The sequence below is a fragment of the Chelonia mydas genome, chromosome 8, assembly GCF_015237465.2.
Source record: "Chelonia mydas isolate rCheMyd1 chromosome 8, rCheMyd1.pri.v2, whole genome shotgun sequence".
NCBI lineage: Eukaryota > Metazoa > Chordata > Testudines > Cheloniidae > Chelonia > Chelonia mydas.
In genome coordinates, this window is record NC_057854.1 from 92,443,156 (window position 1) to 92,462,422 (window position 19,267).

General features: G+C 43.1%; 1 protein-coding gene across 2 annotated transcripts in view; it reads left to right on the plus strand.

Annotated features, from left to right (window-relative positions):
* Window positions 1-19,267, plus strand: part of PLPP3 (phospholipid phosphatase 3) — a 64,312-nt gene that overhangs the window by 31,121 nt on the left and 13,924 nt on the right. For both annotated transcript variants that reach the window (XM_037907164.2, XM_037907163.2), the window contains exons 2-4: window positions 2,390-2,547; window positions 12,033-12,313; window positions 13,234-13,291. In XM_037907164.2, coding sequence (XP_037763092.1) covers window positions 2,390-2,547; window positions 12,033-12,313; window positions 13,234-13,291 — 497 coding nt within the window. The remainder of the gene's footprint in view (window positions 1-2,389; window positions 2,548-12,032; window positions 12,314-13,233; window positions 13,292-19,267) is intronic.

The window sequence follows — 19,267 nt, forward strand, 5'->3', positions numbered from 1 at the left end:
GGATCCACATGAGATGTCCAATTTTATTTGCAAAGCCTGAGATGAGTTGACAAGAGGAATAGTTCTGAGACATTTATTCACTATTTCATTAGTGTCTTGGAAAACAGACAGCCCATTGCAGGCAGTCTGTGTGTTTAATATTACCAGCTCCTTATATTCTTAAAGAAAATCACACACACAATAACCCAGAACATTGTGCCAAATTGTGGTCTCGGCTATATTTGAGAAACTGAGATCAGAATTCAGCTCTGTGTGTGTGTGTGTGTGTGTGTGTGTGTGTGTGTGTGTGTGTGTGTGTGTGTGTGTGTGTGTGTGTGTGTGTGTGTGTGAGATCTTTTTCAGAGTACAGTTATACATTTCACATTGTGAATCATTTATTTAAGGCAATCAGCAAAAAGTAATAACTTGTGGATTAGAAAAATCTGTTAAAACAGAATGAAGGAACTCCAAAACGGATTACAAAAATGTAAGCAGCTTAACTTGTTTACACACAAATTGATAACATTTTTAAAATGAGCCTTTGATTTTACCTTTCTGGACAAAATCCTTCACTAATTACAGGATAGCTGTTTATGACAGCAGTAAAACTGCTCTAGGCAAATCATGTGAAAACCAAGAAGCAACATTTCTTAATTTAAGAGAAAAAATCTGATAATTTTAAAGTTGTAGGAGTGTAAATAAGAACTCAGACATTTAACCCAGTTAGTGGTCAATAAATATTCCATGACACTTTTTGCAACAGTAGGGCGAGCAGTCTTCGTGTTTTAGCCAAATGCCAACTTGGATAACTACATTACCTAAATGCTATCCTCCGTAGTTTCAGTCAAACATTGTTTTTTGTTGCTCTTTGCGTCATGTCCCAAACTGTTGAGTAGTGTTGCTGCATTCTTAAATTGTTTTTTGCTTTACCTCAGTGGGGTATCATTTCAGAGACGGAAGAAGATTTTCCTATATGTGTAGTTGTAAATCACTTTGAAAGGGTTACAAAGAGCTTTTGGATCAAATGTACTGATCCTCCTCTTATTGAAGTCAACAGCAAAACACTTGATGAAACCAAGGCACATAGACGACTTAAGTGGCCTGCCCATACTCATCCAGGATCAGCAACAAAACTGGGAAAGATTCCCAATCCTCTACTCTAACTTCTAGACAATGCTACATTCCTCTGAAATAGCATTATTATTGCTTATTATTGAATTATACTAGTGCAACAAATCTAAGTTTTATTATCTTGTACCATAACCAGTTTATATTGGTCTGTGACCATATATTGTACATCTGGTTTGAAGTTCCAGCTACAGTGTGGAAATTAAGGTCTTTAAAGCTGTTTTTAAAACATATTTCTCATGGTCGCACCCAGTAGGATCTGATGTGGTTTCACCAGCTATTCTGGATGGTTGGATAGATGCTGTGTTTGACCAGCATTCAAAAAGTGTTCAAAGAAAGATTGCTCTTATGATGTTTATATCCTTTGTCCACATTGGTGAGGCAAACTGTGGTGGAACCCCTTTAAGACAAAGAGGTATATTAACCATGGAAGTGCAATTTTGTTTTGTTTTTAAACACTGTATTGAAGCCTGTGTAGATGGGGCTTGGCCTGGTTCAATATGGCAGGAAAAGCATGATCTGATATTTGATAGTTTGCTGTTTGTTTATTCAGTAACTCCTCCTACAGTCCTGCTGAACTCAGCTTCCATCACGTCATGTCAGAGAGACATTTTGGTGCTCTGGTCACAGTACATAATAACATAAGAACGGCCATACTGGGTCAGACCAAAGGTCCCTCAAGCCCGGTATCCTGTCCTCTGACAGTGGCCAATGGCAGGTGCCCCAAAGGGAATGAACAGACAGGTTATCATCAAGTGATCCATGCCCTGTCACCCAATCCCAGCTTCTGGCAAACAGAGGCTAGGGACACCATTCCTGCCCATCCTGCCTAATAGCCATTGATGGACCTATCTTCCATGAATCTATCTAGCTCCCTTTTGAACTCCGTTATAGTATTGGCCTTCACAATACCCTCTGGCAAGGAGTTCCAGGCGCTCTGTGGGGAATACTGTCATATTTTTTTCCATGATTTCTTGCAGCGGGGATGCTGTTGGCATTCATTCCTGTAAGTTAATATTTGCAGTGTGCAAGGCTTCACTAGGAGCGTGCAGCATTTACATCTGATAACCACAGCAGAATAGGTACTTTCCCCGAGGAGAAACTTAATAAAACAGTTCCCAACACTGTGCACTTTGGAAACTTATTAGGAAAAAAAGAAAAGCATCATCAAAGGGGTGGTGAATTGGGGAGGGCTCTTTGTTGCTTTTTGTTCGTATTTGTCCAAGTTACTGATGTTTTTCTTTTGTGTTGTTCTCTCTTGTTTGTCTTTTCTCTCCCCCAGCTGGTCTGCCCTTTCTGATCATTGAAACCAGCACAATCCAGCCGTACCAAAGGGGGTTTTACTGCAACGACGAGAGTATCAAGTACCCTTTGAAAACGGGCGAGACGATTAACGACGCTGTGCTGTGTGCTGCAGGGATTCTCATTGCCATCCTTGCTGTAAGTAAAATCGGTCACGCTCTTCTGCCCCTCTCTGACAGGACTGTATGTTTGTGTCGTCCCCTAAGCAGGTAATGCTGACAGGGCCCTATTGACACTCCCAGACAGCGTGTCAATCAACGCAAAAAAACTATTAGAAAATCTCTGCTCAGCAATTAATTTATAAGGATTGGGAGTTAGGACTGTGCCTGGAACAAGTTAAAAAATCTACTGCAACAGCAACAAAGACAAGATGGTGTTGGTAATAGGATATGAAGCCTTTCACCTCTGGGTCAGTTGTTCAAAATCAGTCCAGGTTAGTGACTGAAACTCATTACCATCCAAAGACAGTCTGGTGTCCGTGGTGAAATTAACCAGTTAATAATTTGGTGGGTAGCTGGGGGTTGATTTGCTTAGTTTGTGGCAGAAGAGCTCCCCATTTCAAATACAGCTATAGTAATGAGCACAGACCTGTATGCAGACAGTTGAAGTAGATAAACGAAAAGGCCTATGGTCTGCTCCAGCACCTATTGAAACCAGGGAGCTTTTCTGTTGACTTTTAAATGGAAATGGATGGGGACTGATGAGACTGGCCTACTGTCCCAATGGAAGAAGCCCTTTCCATATCAGATTATCAGCATAGGGAAGCATCATCCTACTGATGTGCCTTTACTGTGTATATAAGGCATAAATTTCAATCATCTTCCACAACACTCACAACAATCTGCAGCGATGTGCAAATGAAAATTTATAGCAGGAAGAGTAAGATTATTTCTGAAGCAAGTAAACAAGTCAAACTATTTGGGCACGTCCTGCAAACTTTGCAATATAAGATAGAGTTCACTTTTCAGGGAGCATGTTCCTTACAAGCTAAAGGATTTGGTGCCAATAAGGATTTGGCATGTTGTGTCCACATTTGAGTGATTGCTGTGGTATTTACATATTCCGCATTTCATGCAGTTTTTAAAAAGAGGTGGTGCCTTTGCAGCCAACTGCTGCATGGAAAAGTTTTGGAGGCAGTATTAGGCTTTAATAAATAATAAACTAGACATATATTAAAGGGCAGCTATGATCTTACTTGTGTCGCCTTTCTAATTACTTTTGATATTTTTTTTTCCTATCAAATTTCCCACTACTGTGTGGAGGGATTATGTTGTGTGTGAACATATTTGCTTTAAGTTTCAGCAAATCCAGCCCTGGAAGAGTTGGCTGAGTTGAGGTGCCTTACACCAGTACATTTGTCAGCTATTTACTAAGAATACTTTGGACTAACCATGTAACAGGAGGCCTCATTACACTCAAGTCACAATGCTCTACTAAAATTTGACAGGTGTCTGTAGTGCCATCATGAAAAGCCGAAATGAAGTGCAGTTTATTTAAAAACAAAATAACACCTTTGGAGGTGGCAGATCCTTGCCCCTGTTCCAGTCCCTTGGCTCCACTCCTGCAGTGCAAAAGAATATCTGGGGATTCCTTTGATGCGGGGGCATCCATTGGTGACACACCCCTGGCTCTGCACCACCTGCTCCACCCCATCCCAGCCTGATGGAGAGGGGTGTGGACAGAATTTGCACTCTGACATTCCCCAGCTGCATAATGGCCCCAGGCAGGTGTTAGTGGCCACGATAAGTGAAAGCAGCCTGCAGTCTGCTCTAACGTATGATGGGTGCCAGACCCAAGCTCCCACAACTGGGAGAGTGCAAAGGTGGTTTTAAACCACCTTCCTCGCCCTCCTCACAGGTCTAGCACCGCGCTTCGCTCGTTCACATGCAAGGTTCTGGCCCCTTCATTTTTGTTTAAGCATTTATATCAAGATACCATTGCCAGGCCCTCCCGCCCCCAGCATTTCTGTATGAGAAGTACCTAAGTTTCTAGCATAATTTAGTTTTTTTCCTTAAGGATCACTTTCATAACAGTCCTTTGCTTAGTTCTGTCAGCTAAAGCAACTGTATTGTGGGTAGGCAGGTTAAGGCAGGGATTCTCAACCTTTTCTTTTCTGAGCTGCTCCCCGCCCGCATGCTGTAAAAGCTTCACAGCCCATCTGTGCCACAATAACTGGTTTTCTGCCTATAAAAGCCAGGGCTGGCGTTGTAGCAAGCAGGGCAATGGCCTGGGGCCCCCCACCACAGGGGCTGTTGCGTAGCTACATTGCTCAGACTTTAGCTTCAGCCCCCGGTGGCGGGGCTTACAGCCCTGGGCTTCAGCCTCATGCGGTTGGGCTATGGCTTTCTATCCTGGGCTCCAGCAAGTCTAATGCCGGCCTGCTTGGCGGCCCCCCTGAAACCTGCTTGCGGCTCCCCAGGAGGCCTCGGACCCCTGGTTGAGAACCACTGGGTTAAGGGACAGAAAGAAATGACTTTAAGCTCCTATTTCCCCCCAGCTTTCATTCTTTGTCCTACAAGCACTGTAATGCCCAATATCTTTAGCACATCTAAGCTTTATACTGTTCGTTCATACTTACACTGGTGGTTCAAATAGTAAATTATGCACATGAGTTTTCCTTTCCTTTTACTCCATCAGAAGCTATAGCGGTAAATTAATCAGAATCGTGATATTGTCTGTTTAATTAGAAGGTTCATGCACTCTGGGTAGCATTCACTTCACATGAATAAAGCCAGAGGTGTTTGTTATTGCATGGATGAAGTGCACGTGGTGTGTGTGGGGGGCGTTGTTGGGGGCTGTGGGGAAGAATTGGCAGGGAGAGCGTTGTTTATGTGAAATCCACTTCCCAATGGGAGCAGCATGAGGAACTGATGCACAGGCTCTCTCAAGCAGGCTTATGCTCAAATAAATTGGTTAGTCTCTAAGGTGCCACAAGTACTCCTTTTCTTTTTGCGAATACAGACTAACACGGCTGCTACTCTGAAAGGCTCTCTGTAGCTGCTATGCAAGCCTGTGGGATACAATAGCAGTCACAGCCTCTTTATGCCACTTTCAGATGAATGTGGATCCCTCCCTCTGATTTGGCCCAATCACTGCCTTACCCCCACTAGCCTTTGCAGGGCCATAGGGAGAGAGCTTAGCTTGCACAGAGTACCAGCTCAAGGCTTAAGCTGTACAGAGGGGTCCTGTGCAGAATCTGGGGTGAATTTCATCCTATAAATTTTTCCCTCGGGGAAATATTTCAAACGTATTTCAGTATTACTGTCTGATCCTTTCAGCAGTGATTAAAGCTACATTATAGTCAGTGCAAAGATAGGAAGCGATCCCCAGTGGAACTCTCTCTCCTGTCAATGGGAGTCATGTATGTATAGGGTTGAGGATAGCATATGACTCATTGTGTTGTGTCTACCAAACAGATGGCTGATTTCTTTTCAAAGTCATCCTTTGGCTTGGGTTATTCCATTTCCAAGATAATTATCTGTTATATCCCCCCCTCCCCCAAGCAGAATTGAAATGAAGCCAGGTTTCAGGTTTCATTGATCGCAGCATCGTTTGCCAGTCAGTTTATTCATAGAGCCATGGGCAAACAGTCCCAATAATTCTCTGTCTCTCATTCCAAAAGTGAAAGTGAAAAAAAAATCTATAAACAAGAAGAAATTTTTACCCTGCAGGTAAAATTCCATACCCCCAAGTATGGAAAAGCCATAAAATAAAATGAAAAAAACCTCATTTTCACATTACTGCCTGACATACCGTCATGTCGGCTCCATGCAGAATCTGCTTCTGATCAGTAGTGAGCCAGTGGCAAATGCAAGAGTTGGAACTGAAATTGGAAACATAATCAACTGGCTATTTAATCCATCAAGTTCCTAACATGAAATGGCAGGTCAATTAAAAAGAAAAAAAGTTTCCCTGAAAGAAATGGATGTTTTCTACATAGGTTTCACTTCACTCATAACAAAAGTAAATTGGTAAGGAAAATACAAAAGCTCAGTTATTTGTTGCTGAGTGATACAAATGGCTAACAAGTGATTTAAGAAACAGATTTCTTGCTATGGCAGAATATATGGAAAATTCAAGTCATGCTGACCTCTTTTTCAGATGTAACCCAGATACCAGAATTTTTGTAGTATAATATGAATTCCTTGCAAATCCACAAAGCACCAATATCTCTTCTTTCATTTGAAATGTTTGCTTTTCAAAGACATGACTGTAGATAGGAGCAATTTAGGACAATAAATAAAACAAAAAAAATTTCATGTTCCCAACTCCCAGCTTTAAATACTGGCACCGGCAGAATCTTTAGGCCAGAGCAAAAGGTCCAGGTTGTGTTTTATGTGTCTTGAAGACTGCCAGAGTTCTTGCTAAGTAAACTTTAGAAGTGAAGACTTATGCTTCTGTCAGGACATAGGAGGATATGCATTTGTGTTCAGTGCCTACATATTTACTGATTTGGAGGCAAAGACTGCCTTTGGCGTTACACATGCATAAGACCCTTGAGATACTAATTGCCCCCTAAGATTTTTGCTCTCAGGCCTCTACTAAATGCTCATAGACTCACAGACTTTAAGGTCAGAAGGGACCCTCATGATCATCCAGTCCAGGGATTCTCAAACTGTGGGTCGCAACCCCATTTTAATGGGGTTGCCAAGGCTGGTGTTGGCCCTGGGCCCCCACAAGTCTGAAGCCCAACCCCCACCACCCAGGGCTCAAGCCCAAGCCCCACCAACCAGGGCTAAGGTTACATGCCCCCACCCAGGGCAGAATCCTTTGGGCTTCAGCTTTGGCCCTCCCCTCCCCTGCCTGGGGCGATGGGGCTCGGGTGGGCTCGGTCTTCGGTTCCCCCCTCCTGGGGTCGTGTAGTAATTTTTTGTTGTCAGAAGGGGGTCACGATGCAATGAAGTTTGAGAACTGCTGATCTAGTCTGACCTCCTGCACATTGCAGGCCACTGAACCTCATCCACCCACTCCTGTAATAGATCCCTAACTTCTGTGCTTTTACTTGTGGAAAATATTTGACCCTCATGGAGGCTAAAGGCCTCTTTTTAGCCATAGACGAGGCTTTGCATAAGCTGTGATAATACAAGATTCTCCACACTGACCAGCCAGTAACCATTAAAAGCCAGTTGTGGAGGGACTCCCTGTATAAGGGAGAGAATGATCATGTCCATTCAGTTCTTGGTCTCTCTGTTCCGAATGCTAACAAGGGAGGGGCAATTGCTCACTAGGACTGAAATTCAACCTGTGCAGAGGACAGCACAAGGCTTATGCATCACTGATGTCCTCAAAGAGGGCCGTCTGTGGTGCACAAGCTTTGTGGTGGTTTTCTGCACAGGGATGAATTGCACCTGCTGATCTTGAGTGGGGCCACAAACCCATTTCACATAGGCCACTGAACAGGCGGTAACAACTGGCAATCACTTCCAGCTACGCTTGGATTTGAAGCCATACCCTGGAGGTGAAAGGTTCTTTACTCCATTTCCTGAGCCCTCTTATGGATAATACTGTTGTTCGTATCCAACTCCATGTACTGTCGGATCTTGAGAGCTTTCGAAAAAAACCAACAAGTTTTCTAGATCAGCTAATTTATAAGAATACAAATGTGGATAGTCAGATACTTTATATTTCAATGTTAAGTGCTCCCATTTGGCAAGACACAGAAAAACAATACCTTGGAGACAAAACTGATTAGAAAGACCCTGAAAGCGTAATTACTGGGGCAACTGATAATTGATGATAATTGCATATAAAACTTACACTTGATCAGAAAGATTGTAGAAGAGACTAGAGAGAAAAGTTTGATATTTGTTTCTTTCTAGTGACTATGTTAAATGTTTCCAGCATTTCACACTGGGAAATTCTCTATATACCACATGCAAATTATTTGCTGGAGACACAAGTCAGAAAAGGAGATTAGTACCTTTAAGAGTTGTTTGTTCAGGATGAAGTTTCAGTTTGTGCACATCTGTGCTGAATTAGTTTTCTAAGTCCCTCTTTATCAGGGAGAGCGTTGCCAAAAAACAACTTCACCCTATTTTAGCTTTTCATTAACGTTCAGCCATGATTTTAACTAAAGTGGGGAGGGGTCATGACTACCCAGCAGTGTGTTAGCGGGAGACTAAAGTCTCCAATTTACAATCTGCTACATCTGTGCAATTACCAAGACCACCAGCAGTGAGAAAAAATATTAATCCCTAGACTTTGTTGGTCCCTGTTTAAAATGGTCACATGTCTCAGCTTTAAGGAGATCCATTTGTGAACTCTGAGAATAATGGTACATCCTGTGGTGTCAAATATCATCCTTAATTCCATTTATTTTCCCTCTGCAGTTCTAAGCCTTATAAGATGCAGGCCCCTCTTCCCTGCATGACTAGATGCACCCAGCCATCAAAGAAAGTTGCAGTAAGCAGTTGGGATGAGGTATCCTTCTGCGGTGCAGTTGCAGACTGGACACCTTCACTTTGAGAGTGGCAAAATCCACAGGCCATTTCTTTGGGTATGTCGACACTGTGAGTGGCACAGCTGCAGCTATGCCACTGTAGTGCCGTAATATCGACACTTCCTAAATGGATGGAAGAGGTTTTTCCGTCAGTGTAGGTAACCCAGCTCCCTAAGCGGCGGTAGCTACCCAGTGGTTAGGTTGGCTTAACTACAGCTAGGTCAATCTAAATTTTATGCGTAGACCAGGGCTTTGTGTGTAGTGGAAATAGATTCCTGGGTGCCCACAAAACCCACAGGGGATTCCTAAACCACCCATTCGCAGATAAATGTGCAAACACCGAGAGAAATTAAAACGACAGTGGCAGGGAGAAGAGCTGCCTCCAAATGACAATTAGAAAGCATGAATGTCCTTTCCATGACACAAATGAACTGTGTTCTGCCACAGCAGAAATGTTCAGACATTCTTTTTTGGTCTTCATGCAAATATACTTCCTGGCTCGCAGCCTGCATTTGAAGATAGTCCAAAATCTAGATACACCATCATCTGCAGAGCACTTGGATTCTTAAGGGATTACAAATGACTCTGGAACAGGTCAGCTGCAAGACCCTAGACAACCTCAGTCAAGCCCATAGGGAGCTCGATACTAATAGTCTTTTGTAAAATGTGACTGTGGTTTGTAGACCCTTCATGGCAGGTCAGTGACCCCGATGTCTTTCTCCAAGAAGTATGGAAGTATAAGTGCCTGCTTGCAGCATTTGGGTTTTTTTTTTACTTCCCTTTGATAAAGCCTGCATAGCTATTATTTCAGTTACTTTAGTTCAACCTTTGTTTTTCAAGCCCTGGTACTCAGAGTTCAAACCATGATACAGTTTCATCTCCTCTTAGTCTAATTGCAATACTTTTCCAGTTTATTAGTTTCCAAATGTTGTGCCAAGTTTTTAAAAAGGTAGGTAGGGGAGAATTCTCTTCTGCATGGAGTTGGCAGGCTGCCATGCTGTGAAGAATATTGCTAGCTGTTTCAGAAAGGGATTAGCATGAAGGCATTTTTCCTGACAGCTAAATTTACATATCACAATGCTGCTGACTGGAACAGAAAAGGGAGTGAAGGAGAAAAAAAACCCACCTCATTTTATTACTCAGGTATAAAAACATTGAAAGTAATGAATAAAATCCTAAAGCTATAAATCTGGAGCTCAAAAACTAGGGTGTAACGTGACAGAACAATTTAAGCCTTTGCCTCTTTTGGAGAGGTGAGACATTTGGACTTCATTTCATGGCCTGATTTTCATTAAATTGCCTTTTAAGAGTTAGGATTACAAGAAGCCAGGTACTCAGGTCCTCAGGTTCATAACTATGATTTATGACAACATTGTCAAATCCACAACACTCCCCCCCACGTGGCACAAGAAATACATAATTTGCTGCTTAATAACTACAAGGACCATTGGAACGCCCAGGAAAGTCCCGTGTTTATGGAAGTTTGTATGATTTAAATTGGGTCTGGCCACTGCAAATTTTGGGCCAGATTCTAAATACTTTGAGGATCTCAGAATCTGATTCTTTGTGTTCATTTTTTTTTAAAGCTATGAAAAATAATTAAGAAAAACCCCCACCTCTGAAATGTTAAACTTTTTTTTTCTATATGGAATTTAATATAGTAACTTTGCACCTCAAAGAACCTTGATTCTTTTGTCTCTGTTATTAGGTTGTAATTGAATTCTGATCTCAGTTACACTGGTATAAATCTGGGGGAGCTGGAGCATTTGAAGTCAATGCAGTTATTCCGGCTTTACATCAACGTACCCGAGAGCAGAATTTGATCCAATAACTTTAGCTTGGCCTTAGAATTTTTCCTTACGTTTTTTAAAAAAAAAGTTGGTCTTGATTTCTGGAAAGTATAAAGAAAAATGGAAAATTTAGGATGTGTCGGAGAAGAGAATTCCAAACGGTGAGTTCCTGCAGGTGGCAGAATGCTCTCCGACTTGACATGGTGGAAGCCCCATTACTTGAGATATTCAGAACAAAGCAAACCATTGTAAATTATACAAAATATAACGAGGAAACAATTTGCACTAGCATGGGGAAGAACAGAACACCCTAGCAGGTGTTTTTTGTCTCTGATATCTATGATTCCATGAACATCATCCAGTTACAAAGGTTTCTCTGGAACTTAAGGGATCTCTGGTTTGATCAAGTTCAGCTTTATCCATGTGTGAAGAAAACAAAATGGCTGGAGATTTCTGAAACGGAGTGTACTGTACTGACATACTGGTCTGTTATTTACTTTCCTGTTGTGGATGGACTGCTTGCTTTATGCATCAAGAACATAGTGAAAGGAGAGGGGAATGTCTCTCTCACCCCTCCCCTGCCCCCCGGAAAAAAAAAGGTGAAAATGCACTGTGGTTTTGTTATAGTAAGAACCATGGCATTCCTAGGGCTCTCTCTCTCTCTTGCTCAGGTGGCTGACTCAGGCCAAGTGAGCACTTCTTAGGAAGTATTCACCTTTTGGAATCATTTGCTGTTGATTTGGGCCACAACTGCACTGTGTATCTTGCTACGTCCATGAAGCAAGTGTCCAATCGCCAATATGACCCTTTTAGGTCTGACTGATGGCTTTTGTTGACACGGTAACATGGGATAGCTAGAATCTACAAACAAAAGAGGTTAAACCAGTTTCTTCATGTCTCTGGGCATGTCACTGTTACCTGCAGGCTAACAGAGGAGGGAAAGAGAGAGACTGGTAAGTGCCATTTTACAATGCTCCCGGCAATAAAGAAAAGCATTTTTTTTAACCCCGTGTTGCATTCTGAGATATAATGGAATCTAATAGGTTTCAGATGGGCAAGTTGTTCTTGGAATTCCATCAATATTTATTTAACTTGAGTCTGCTTCTAAGACAGGATTTGCGGATAAATATGTATCGTTCAGAAACATGCTCGCCTTCTGTCTGAAACAAAAATTCTCTCACTAAGAAGTGTTAATATGCATCTGGCCTTAAGCCTACAGTAATTAATGGGATTCTGAAAGACTTGAATGCAGGACCCTGTAGTTTATTTCTTAACAAATGCTCTTTTATTCTGAGATCTTATTATCCTGTATGGTTGCACATTTACCTGATGTGACCTCTTAATGCAAAATGTGTTTTTTATTTAATATATATTTTTTAAAATTCCTCCCTCAGATCATAACAGGGGAGTTCTACCGGATTCACTACTTAAAGGAGAAGTCTCGGTCCTTCATCCAGAATCCATATGTGGCGGCTCTCTACAAACAAGTGGGCTGTTTCGCCTTTGGCTGTGCCATCAGCCAGTCCTTCACAGACATTGCCAAAGTGTCTGTCGGACGCTTGCGACCTCATTTCCTGGAAGTTTGTAATCCAGACTTTTCAGTAATCGACTGCTCTAAAGGCTACATTCAAAACTACACCTGTAGGGGAAATGACAGCAGAGTCCAGGAAGCCAGGTGAGAGGCATTTCCTTGACAACATAGGGGGGAAAACGGTTGTTTCTGCCAAAATGGTGTCCCACAAAATACAACTCAGGTCCCTTCTGCCAGCAGTGGATCATTTGGAAACTTCCTTCTCTGGGAAGACTGCCACTGAGCTACCACTATTGACTGGCAATTTCCCTAAGGAGTTACTGAACTCTGCTGAATAATACTTCTCCTTCCTTCTATTAACTCCCACACCATTGTTTCATGAATGCTTGCTCAATGTGGGAATTTACCGTAAGAGCTGACATCACAGGTGAGTGGTTTGGATCTACACAGCAAAACAGCCCTTCCTTTATGTAAAGACAGCAAACAGTGTCAGGAAGTCTTTTTCAAAGTCTTTATGTCGTGTTCATTGGATATTTAATTTTGATATTTTTTTGGGTGAACTTTAGAAGTTATACTTAATGCACCCTGATTGGTGTTTGCCTGAATTCCCAGATATCTTGGGCTGGTTTGTAAGTTACCAGTCTGCTGAGTATATAACAGTTCATAGCTGCCCCAAAAGCAGACCAGGAAGGGAACAGCAATCCCATGATTCTCCACCTCTTGATCCGTAGAGGAAATAATTTGCTACTGGTCTACTTATCATGTTGCCATGCTCAGCTGCATTGGCTGGAGTGTCAGGATGGGGGTGGAGCCAATGCTTGATACATACCCTCCTCATCCACTCACTCTCCACCATACTGGGTGTGGGGCGAGCAGCAACCCCAGATAAGTTGCTTCCCCACCCACAATGCCAGGTAGCCCATACTGAAAAAATAAGGGTGTACCTTACATCTCCTAATTCCCCTGTTGTAAGAGGCAGGTCACAGTCTTGCCTCTTGATTATTCATAGGCAGGTTCAATCTAATATTACAATGGCTGGTTCATACGTGTTCTCTGTCTTACAGGAAATCCTTCTTCTCTGGTCACGCCTCCTTCTCGCTCTATACCATGCTTTATTTGGTGGTGAGTACCCTCCATTTTTTGAGAGTCAAACCTGTTTGCATACCTCAGCATCCCCACATGGGACGCTCACCCCCACGTGTAGCAATTTGGCAGCTGATTACATTGCTCTGACTACATCAGAAGACTGCAGGGACTGAATAAAAAACTGCCATTAAAAACTCAAAAATACTTGAACTTTTTAGCATTGTTTGGTCTTGTGACTCCTGAAATTTCTGTCCGGTTACACAGACCTTGGCTGCACCAGGACTGTTACCAAGTCTCCAGATCAGTCCTGCATTCCTTGCTCAAATTCCCACTGAAGTCAACAAGAGTTTGGGGTGAGCCAAACAAGGAAGCTGCATCTCCTAAGATCAATGCACAGGGGCTCTATTTACAGTTATATTAGGCAGCTTGCTCTGGTCTCTGCACTTGATGAATATATAAGCCTAACCTGCTGCCCCTATAGGTTAAAGTCTGGTTTCCATGTTACATTTGCGGCCAAATCTGAAAGCAAAGCAGGTGAACTGGCCTCCCCACACAGTCTGATCTAACACTGTGGGCTGGTCTGTTTTTCTCTGTCAATGAAAAATGGTTCTGCCCTTCCTCTACTCTGCCCTTGAATAGAGCAGTGTGCCAAGGTGCTTCCTGCCTTTAGCTGCTGGAGGCATGCTTGATAGCACTCATGAAACAACCCAGCACAGGTCAATTATGGGTGGAACTATAGTAAACTTTTTGGGAAAGGAGATTTGGACAGTGATTTGTGTAAAAAGTAATTAGGAAAAAGGTTTTTGGATACTTTCAAAGATTTGCGGCCCCCTATCTCCTGTAACCCTAGATTGGAAACCAAAGAAACAGCCCTGTACTTATGAAAACATTAAACATGAACTTTTATTTATCCACGAGCTGCACTTCCCCACCCCTCCTTTACTTTGCCATCTGAAAAGATAAATTACCATGGCTCTCTCCTGGTTTTTAATCCTGGATTTTTTTTTTACCCCCTTCCCCCGGGCTGGAAGCAGTTTCTGTAATTTAATTACTGGGTTTTTTAGACAGTTGGGGGGGGGGGGTTCCATTAATTTATTTCCTCATTTTCTTTTTTCTTTCCTTGAAACATTTCAAATTTATTCTGTAAACATTCACGCCATTTCCTCTCAGCGACGTTAAAACAACGTTGTCAGTGAATGGCTGGGGAGATGTGATGTGAAAGGAATTGGACATTTCCCACCCCACCCCATCCGCAAACAAAATAGGGTTTAATGTTGTGTTTGTGTGTGTAAGAGAAAGAGAGACCCAGGGTTGTGGCAACAGTTCTGCACTGTTTCTGAATGACTGTTTTGTTTTACCCATCAACAAAAATCACTACTTCAGTTTTCCATGAAACAGTAACTCCCCCCGACCCCAGCACGCCATCACGAGTGATTTGTATTTATATACCCTAAAGTGCAGCGGCTTTAATTAAAGTTAACAGGTTAAAAGTTCCTTTGCCGTGTCAGGAGAGGAGGGGAATCATTCATAGTGCCAAAGCCCACGCAGTGACGTTTCACAGAAATCTAAGCCCTTAATGGCTGATTTGCAAAACTTTCCAAACTGTGCTTGGAGCCATTGCTTGACATGAGTATTAAATAAGGTTCTGCAGGCAGTCAAGTAGGTCATCTCTAATAGGCTTCCAGGCTTGGCTTCAGGAAATTGAGGACTGGCAGCTTTAATTAAACAGGTGGCTGGTTCTGTCAGAACAATAAGCGAGACTGGTGCTGTCTTTCTGTGTTTGAGCCTATTGTTTGCTAGATTCTGCCACTACCTTTTCAAGGCCTCTGCTGATCCTGATACCACAAAGGAGTAACTCACACTCTTAAATCATAAGGACTCTGTTCTGCTGCTTTCTTTATTAAAATACATGGGGACAAATCTTGAAGTGCTGACTCAGGCAAATCCCCCCTTTCCCAAGATGTGCCGGGTGTCTTCAACGACAGCAAGAGATGCCGGTCAGCACCTCTCGGGATTTTTGCCCAACTGGCTTCAATGGAAGTTGACGAAAGACCTCCGAGTTTCTCTCTCCTATGTTAAAAGCACTGTGCGGTTTGTTTTATTCTCACAAACTTTGCCAGGTTTTTTTCTGCAAGGCCAGCAGTTACACAGCAAGTTAGAAACAAAAGGGAACACTGACCATTCAGGTATGCAGGATGGGCCTGACCATATAAATGCTCCATGCACTGGGTTCCCTGCAGAGGCCAGAGCCAGGCCTGGAGATGGCATCTTGCAGGAGATGCTCCCACAGGACGTTAGGAACAATGCTTTTTTGGTCCTGCCATTTTTCACCACTTTGCCCCAGTGCCTGCCATATATTTTTCTCCGAGCTCCACAGAAGGCTTTTAATGACTGCCCTGTATTTGGGGTAGCGCACAACTGAATAGTCGCAGCCCATGAGTCTTCTGCTAGACTCCTCCAGAGGGGCAGCATGCTCATCTGAATCTACTGGGAAGTACATTGTGGGACAGGGCCCCGCTTGCAGCTGCTAGCAGTGATATATCAGAGACAGAGTGAGATTGCGGCCATGGCACTCCAACAGTAATCAAGCTCTGATTTCTCGTCCCTGCCCTTGCCCTTCCCATCGTCCTCATATGGAAGTACTTCGGCTATCAGCACTCTGCAGTGTCTGCCTCTCTCCCGCAACTCACTAGAGACTGAAAACAAAACAGTGTGGAAGCTGGCTTTTGACCAGTAGAGCCTATGTCCTCCAAGACTGCAGTCTGGAAGGCACCGACCTCTGCTCCTTGGCTGGGATATAACAATCTGACCTGTGACATTGGATTGGTTCCATTTATTCCTCTGGATAGAGGATTACTGGCCCAGAATTCCCAGAGGTTTTTAAGGCTTGAAATACTGAGCTAGGATTGGTAGCAGGCACAGTCAGGCTATCTGTTCAATTGTGCTCATAGAGCTGGGGCAAAAATTATGCTAATGGGTTTGATGGAAATTGAAGGGGGAGGGGGGGAGAAACAAACGGAGACATAGTTGTGTATAGTGAGTGTCTGATGTCAGGAAGCCAGTCTCTTTCCTTGTCCAGTAGTGGCCTTCTCTTTGTCATTCCGTACCTTCCTGCCACTCCGTGAAAGAGTCTTCTCCTTTATATTTTCTGCTACCAAAAGCATAATGAAAATATACCACCCCAGCACAAAATCCATTGTAGTGAAAAGCTGATAATGATAGAAAAACTAATGATATTGTATTAGTGGGTGTTAAAAAACCCTCTCTCCTTCCCAGTTGTTTGGGTGAGAGGAGCTTTGTAAGACTGGTTTGAAACACAGATAAATCACTGCCAAGCACTATTTCTGCATGCTTCTAATATGTCTCGGTGTCAGCAAGTTTGATGGACCCAATCATCTTGATGTAAACAAATCGTTTGCTCTCCGATTCCTGAGAAGCTGCTTAGCAAAAGTTTGGCTGCTGCACTGCTGAGGGCTCATGTGATGGAGGGCTTGGCAGGGGCCTGTGGACCAGGGAACTGGCTGAATTTTTTCAGGCATCTCCTGCAGATTGGGGGTCATTAGTCACCAGGTCCTTTTTTAAAGACATGCTTGGACAAATTTATGGGGGTTTAGTGAACAATGCAGAATCTCACCTTCAGCAAGTATCTCATTCTTAAATAATCAGCCCCAGGAAACCATCGAGATGTTGTGTTTGTGAGTGTGTGGGTATCTAAAATAATTCACTGATGTGCAAAATCCTCAATAAAGATATATATTGTTCACGCAAACCTTCCTTTTCAACAGGTCTGTGCCATTCATTGGCCAGATCTCTGGCCATGAGAGCCTAGATGGAGAATTCAAACTCACTGGGAAATATGTACTTGTGTGGGGAAACACTACCAAAAACTGTCAGACAGCTTTAGAAAATGTCCAGATTTTGTGGTGTCCAAATATGGGGTGGATTTAGCATTCCTGAAGGGTGCCTGACTGATAGCCCCAGCCTGTCATTTATCCACAGAAATGATCCAGAGTATAAATAGTATTGCAAGATTCCCCCACAGTGCCCAACCCAAGTGCTCCAACTTTGACCTGGAGAGTGTTGCCCTGGGGATGAGAAGATGGGACAGTCCTTGGTTTCCCTGGTGATGCTGTCAACTAGTGTAAATTGTAGTGGCTCCCCACACCCCAGTGAGAACATTTATCCACTAGGAACTGGACCGATAAAATATCCAAATGGGGCCAAGAGTTTTGTTACTATTTGCCCCCATTAGTGAAACAGGAATAAATACTAAATACCAGAGGGGATTCTATATTCCAAATCCTTATGGAAGTGTCTCCAGGAAGACATTTAATACACACAGAAAGTGCTTGGGGCTCAATTTGAAACACAGATTCAGGGCTACATTTTGTATCATTTTCTGGTCCTCAGAAACATGTAATTAACGTCACCTGCTTTGTATAACAATTTACAAAGGGAAATGACTCTCTGGTAATCCTGTTAGTACTAATTTTTCTTGCCTTGTTACCAGTTGGCTAAGTAGAACCATAACGCTTATTGTAATTTTTATAGTGGGATGGGTGAAGGGGAGCTATACAATTTGGTTTGGAAATGTCCGATAAGGTTTGAATGTATTTGTGTGCACACTAAAGGTGTGTCTTTCCGGGGGGGGGGGGGGGGGGGGGGGGGGCGGGGAGGAGGAGGATGTGTTCTTCACTCAAGGTAAAACCCTACTAAAGACAAGGAGGTTTGTAGTTTTCACAGGAGTTAGCAGGTCAAGTTAAAGACTATAGGGAAGCCTGGCGTTTATCTCAACCTGCTAATGTGAAAACTACAAACTGCCTGATTTGCAATAGGATTTTACTTCCTGGTAGTTAACTTGAGTTAAGAAGACACCTTTTTTTCTCCCCCGAGTGAAGACAAGGCGGAAGGTCAGATAAGGCCCATAAGGATGTTGAACTGTGAGGATGCAGATGGCCTGTACAATAGGACTTTTCAGCCCACGTGTATCATAGAGCTAAGCACAGTGGGGAGGAAGGGGGAAGCCGGTGGATTCTAGGGCGATCATTAACCTGAAGTAACATCTTTGGACTAGCTATGTTGATGCCCTAATGCCCTGGCTCTGGGCTGAAGGGAGAATTCTATTCCTCAAGCCCTGCATAAAGCTTCAGCTTTGTGCTGGGAACCAAACTTTTACTTGGAGTTCTTTTCTCTGTTCTTTGAAAGCAAGAATAGCAGCGAATTTTTTCCCATCTGTCAATGAGCATAATTAAGGAGAAACATCAGTTATCAACCTGCAATTCAATGCCGCATGGTAACAGAATCTTCCTAATAACCTCACAACTATCTGAGTTCTTTTGTATTCCAGTGATCCTCATTCCCTCATGAGAACTGAGATGCCAGCAGTTATTACTTAGGTTTGCTCTTATTATGTCACCTTAGATTAACTGACTGATTGCAGTCCTTTAGCATTGTTCTTTGCTTGTGGCTTAGTGGGGAGAGCTGGGTCATGGAATACTGTCTCTGGTCCAAGAATGGTGTGAGTTTAGTGGCATGCAGATGCAAGCTCAGGGGGCGTTCTGGAGTCATTTAAGAAAAACAAGTGCTGGGTTCAAGTTCTACTTAGCTGATAATTTTGGGGTTTCGATGGGATCAGGGCCAATATGTGACCCCTAGATAACCATCTGCAATTAAATTTCAGATTATACAGGCGACAAAAGGAAGAAAATGCAAACGTGCTTTTGCTCCTATGAGGTCTTTTGTGCTTCTAATCCTGCAGTTCACAATCAGTCAGCTAACTGCATCCCGTCAGTCTAGTGGACTTCGCCAGGGATGAATATGGCTTAGAGAGTTTTGCCCAAATAAGCATTCCAGGATTTGTGCCCTCTTCAAAGGGCGGGGCGGGGAGGGGGGAGGGGGAAGGGAGAGAGGTTTACATGGAAGATAACTTCAGGTCAAGCGTAAAGAGTCCAGTCAGGGAAACACGATAAGGCCCTGCCAATGCTCAGAGCGAAATCTTAGGAAAGAAAATGA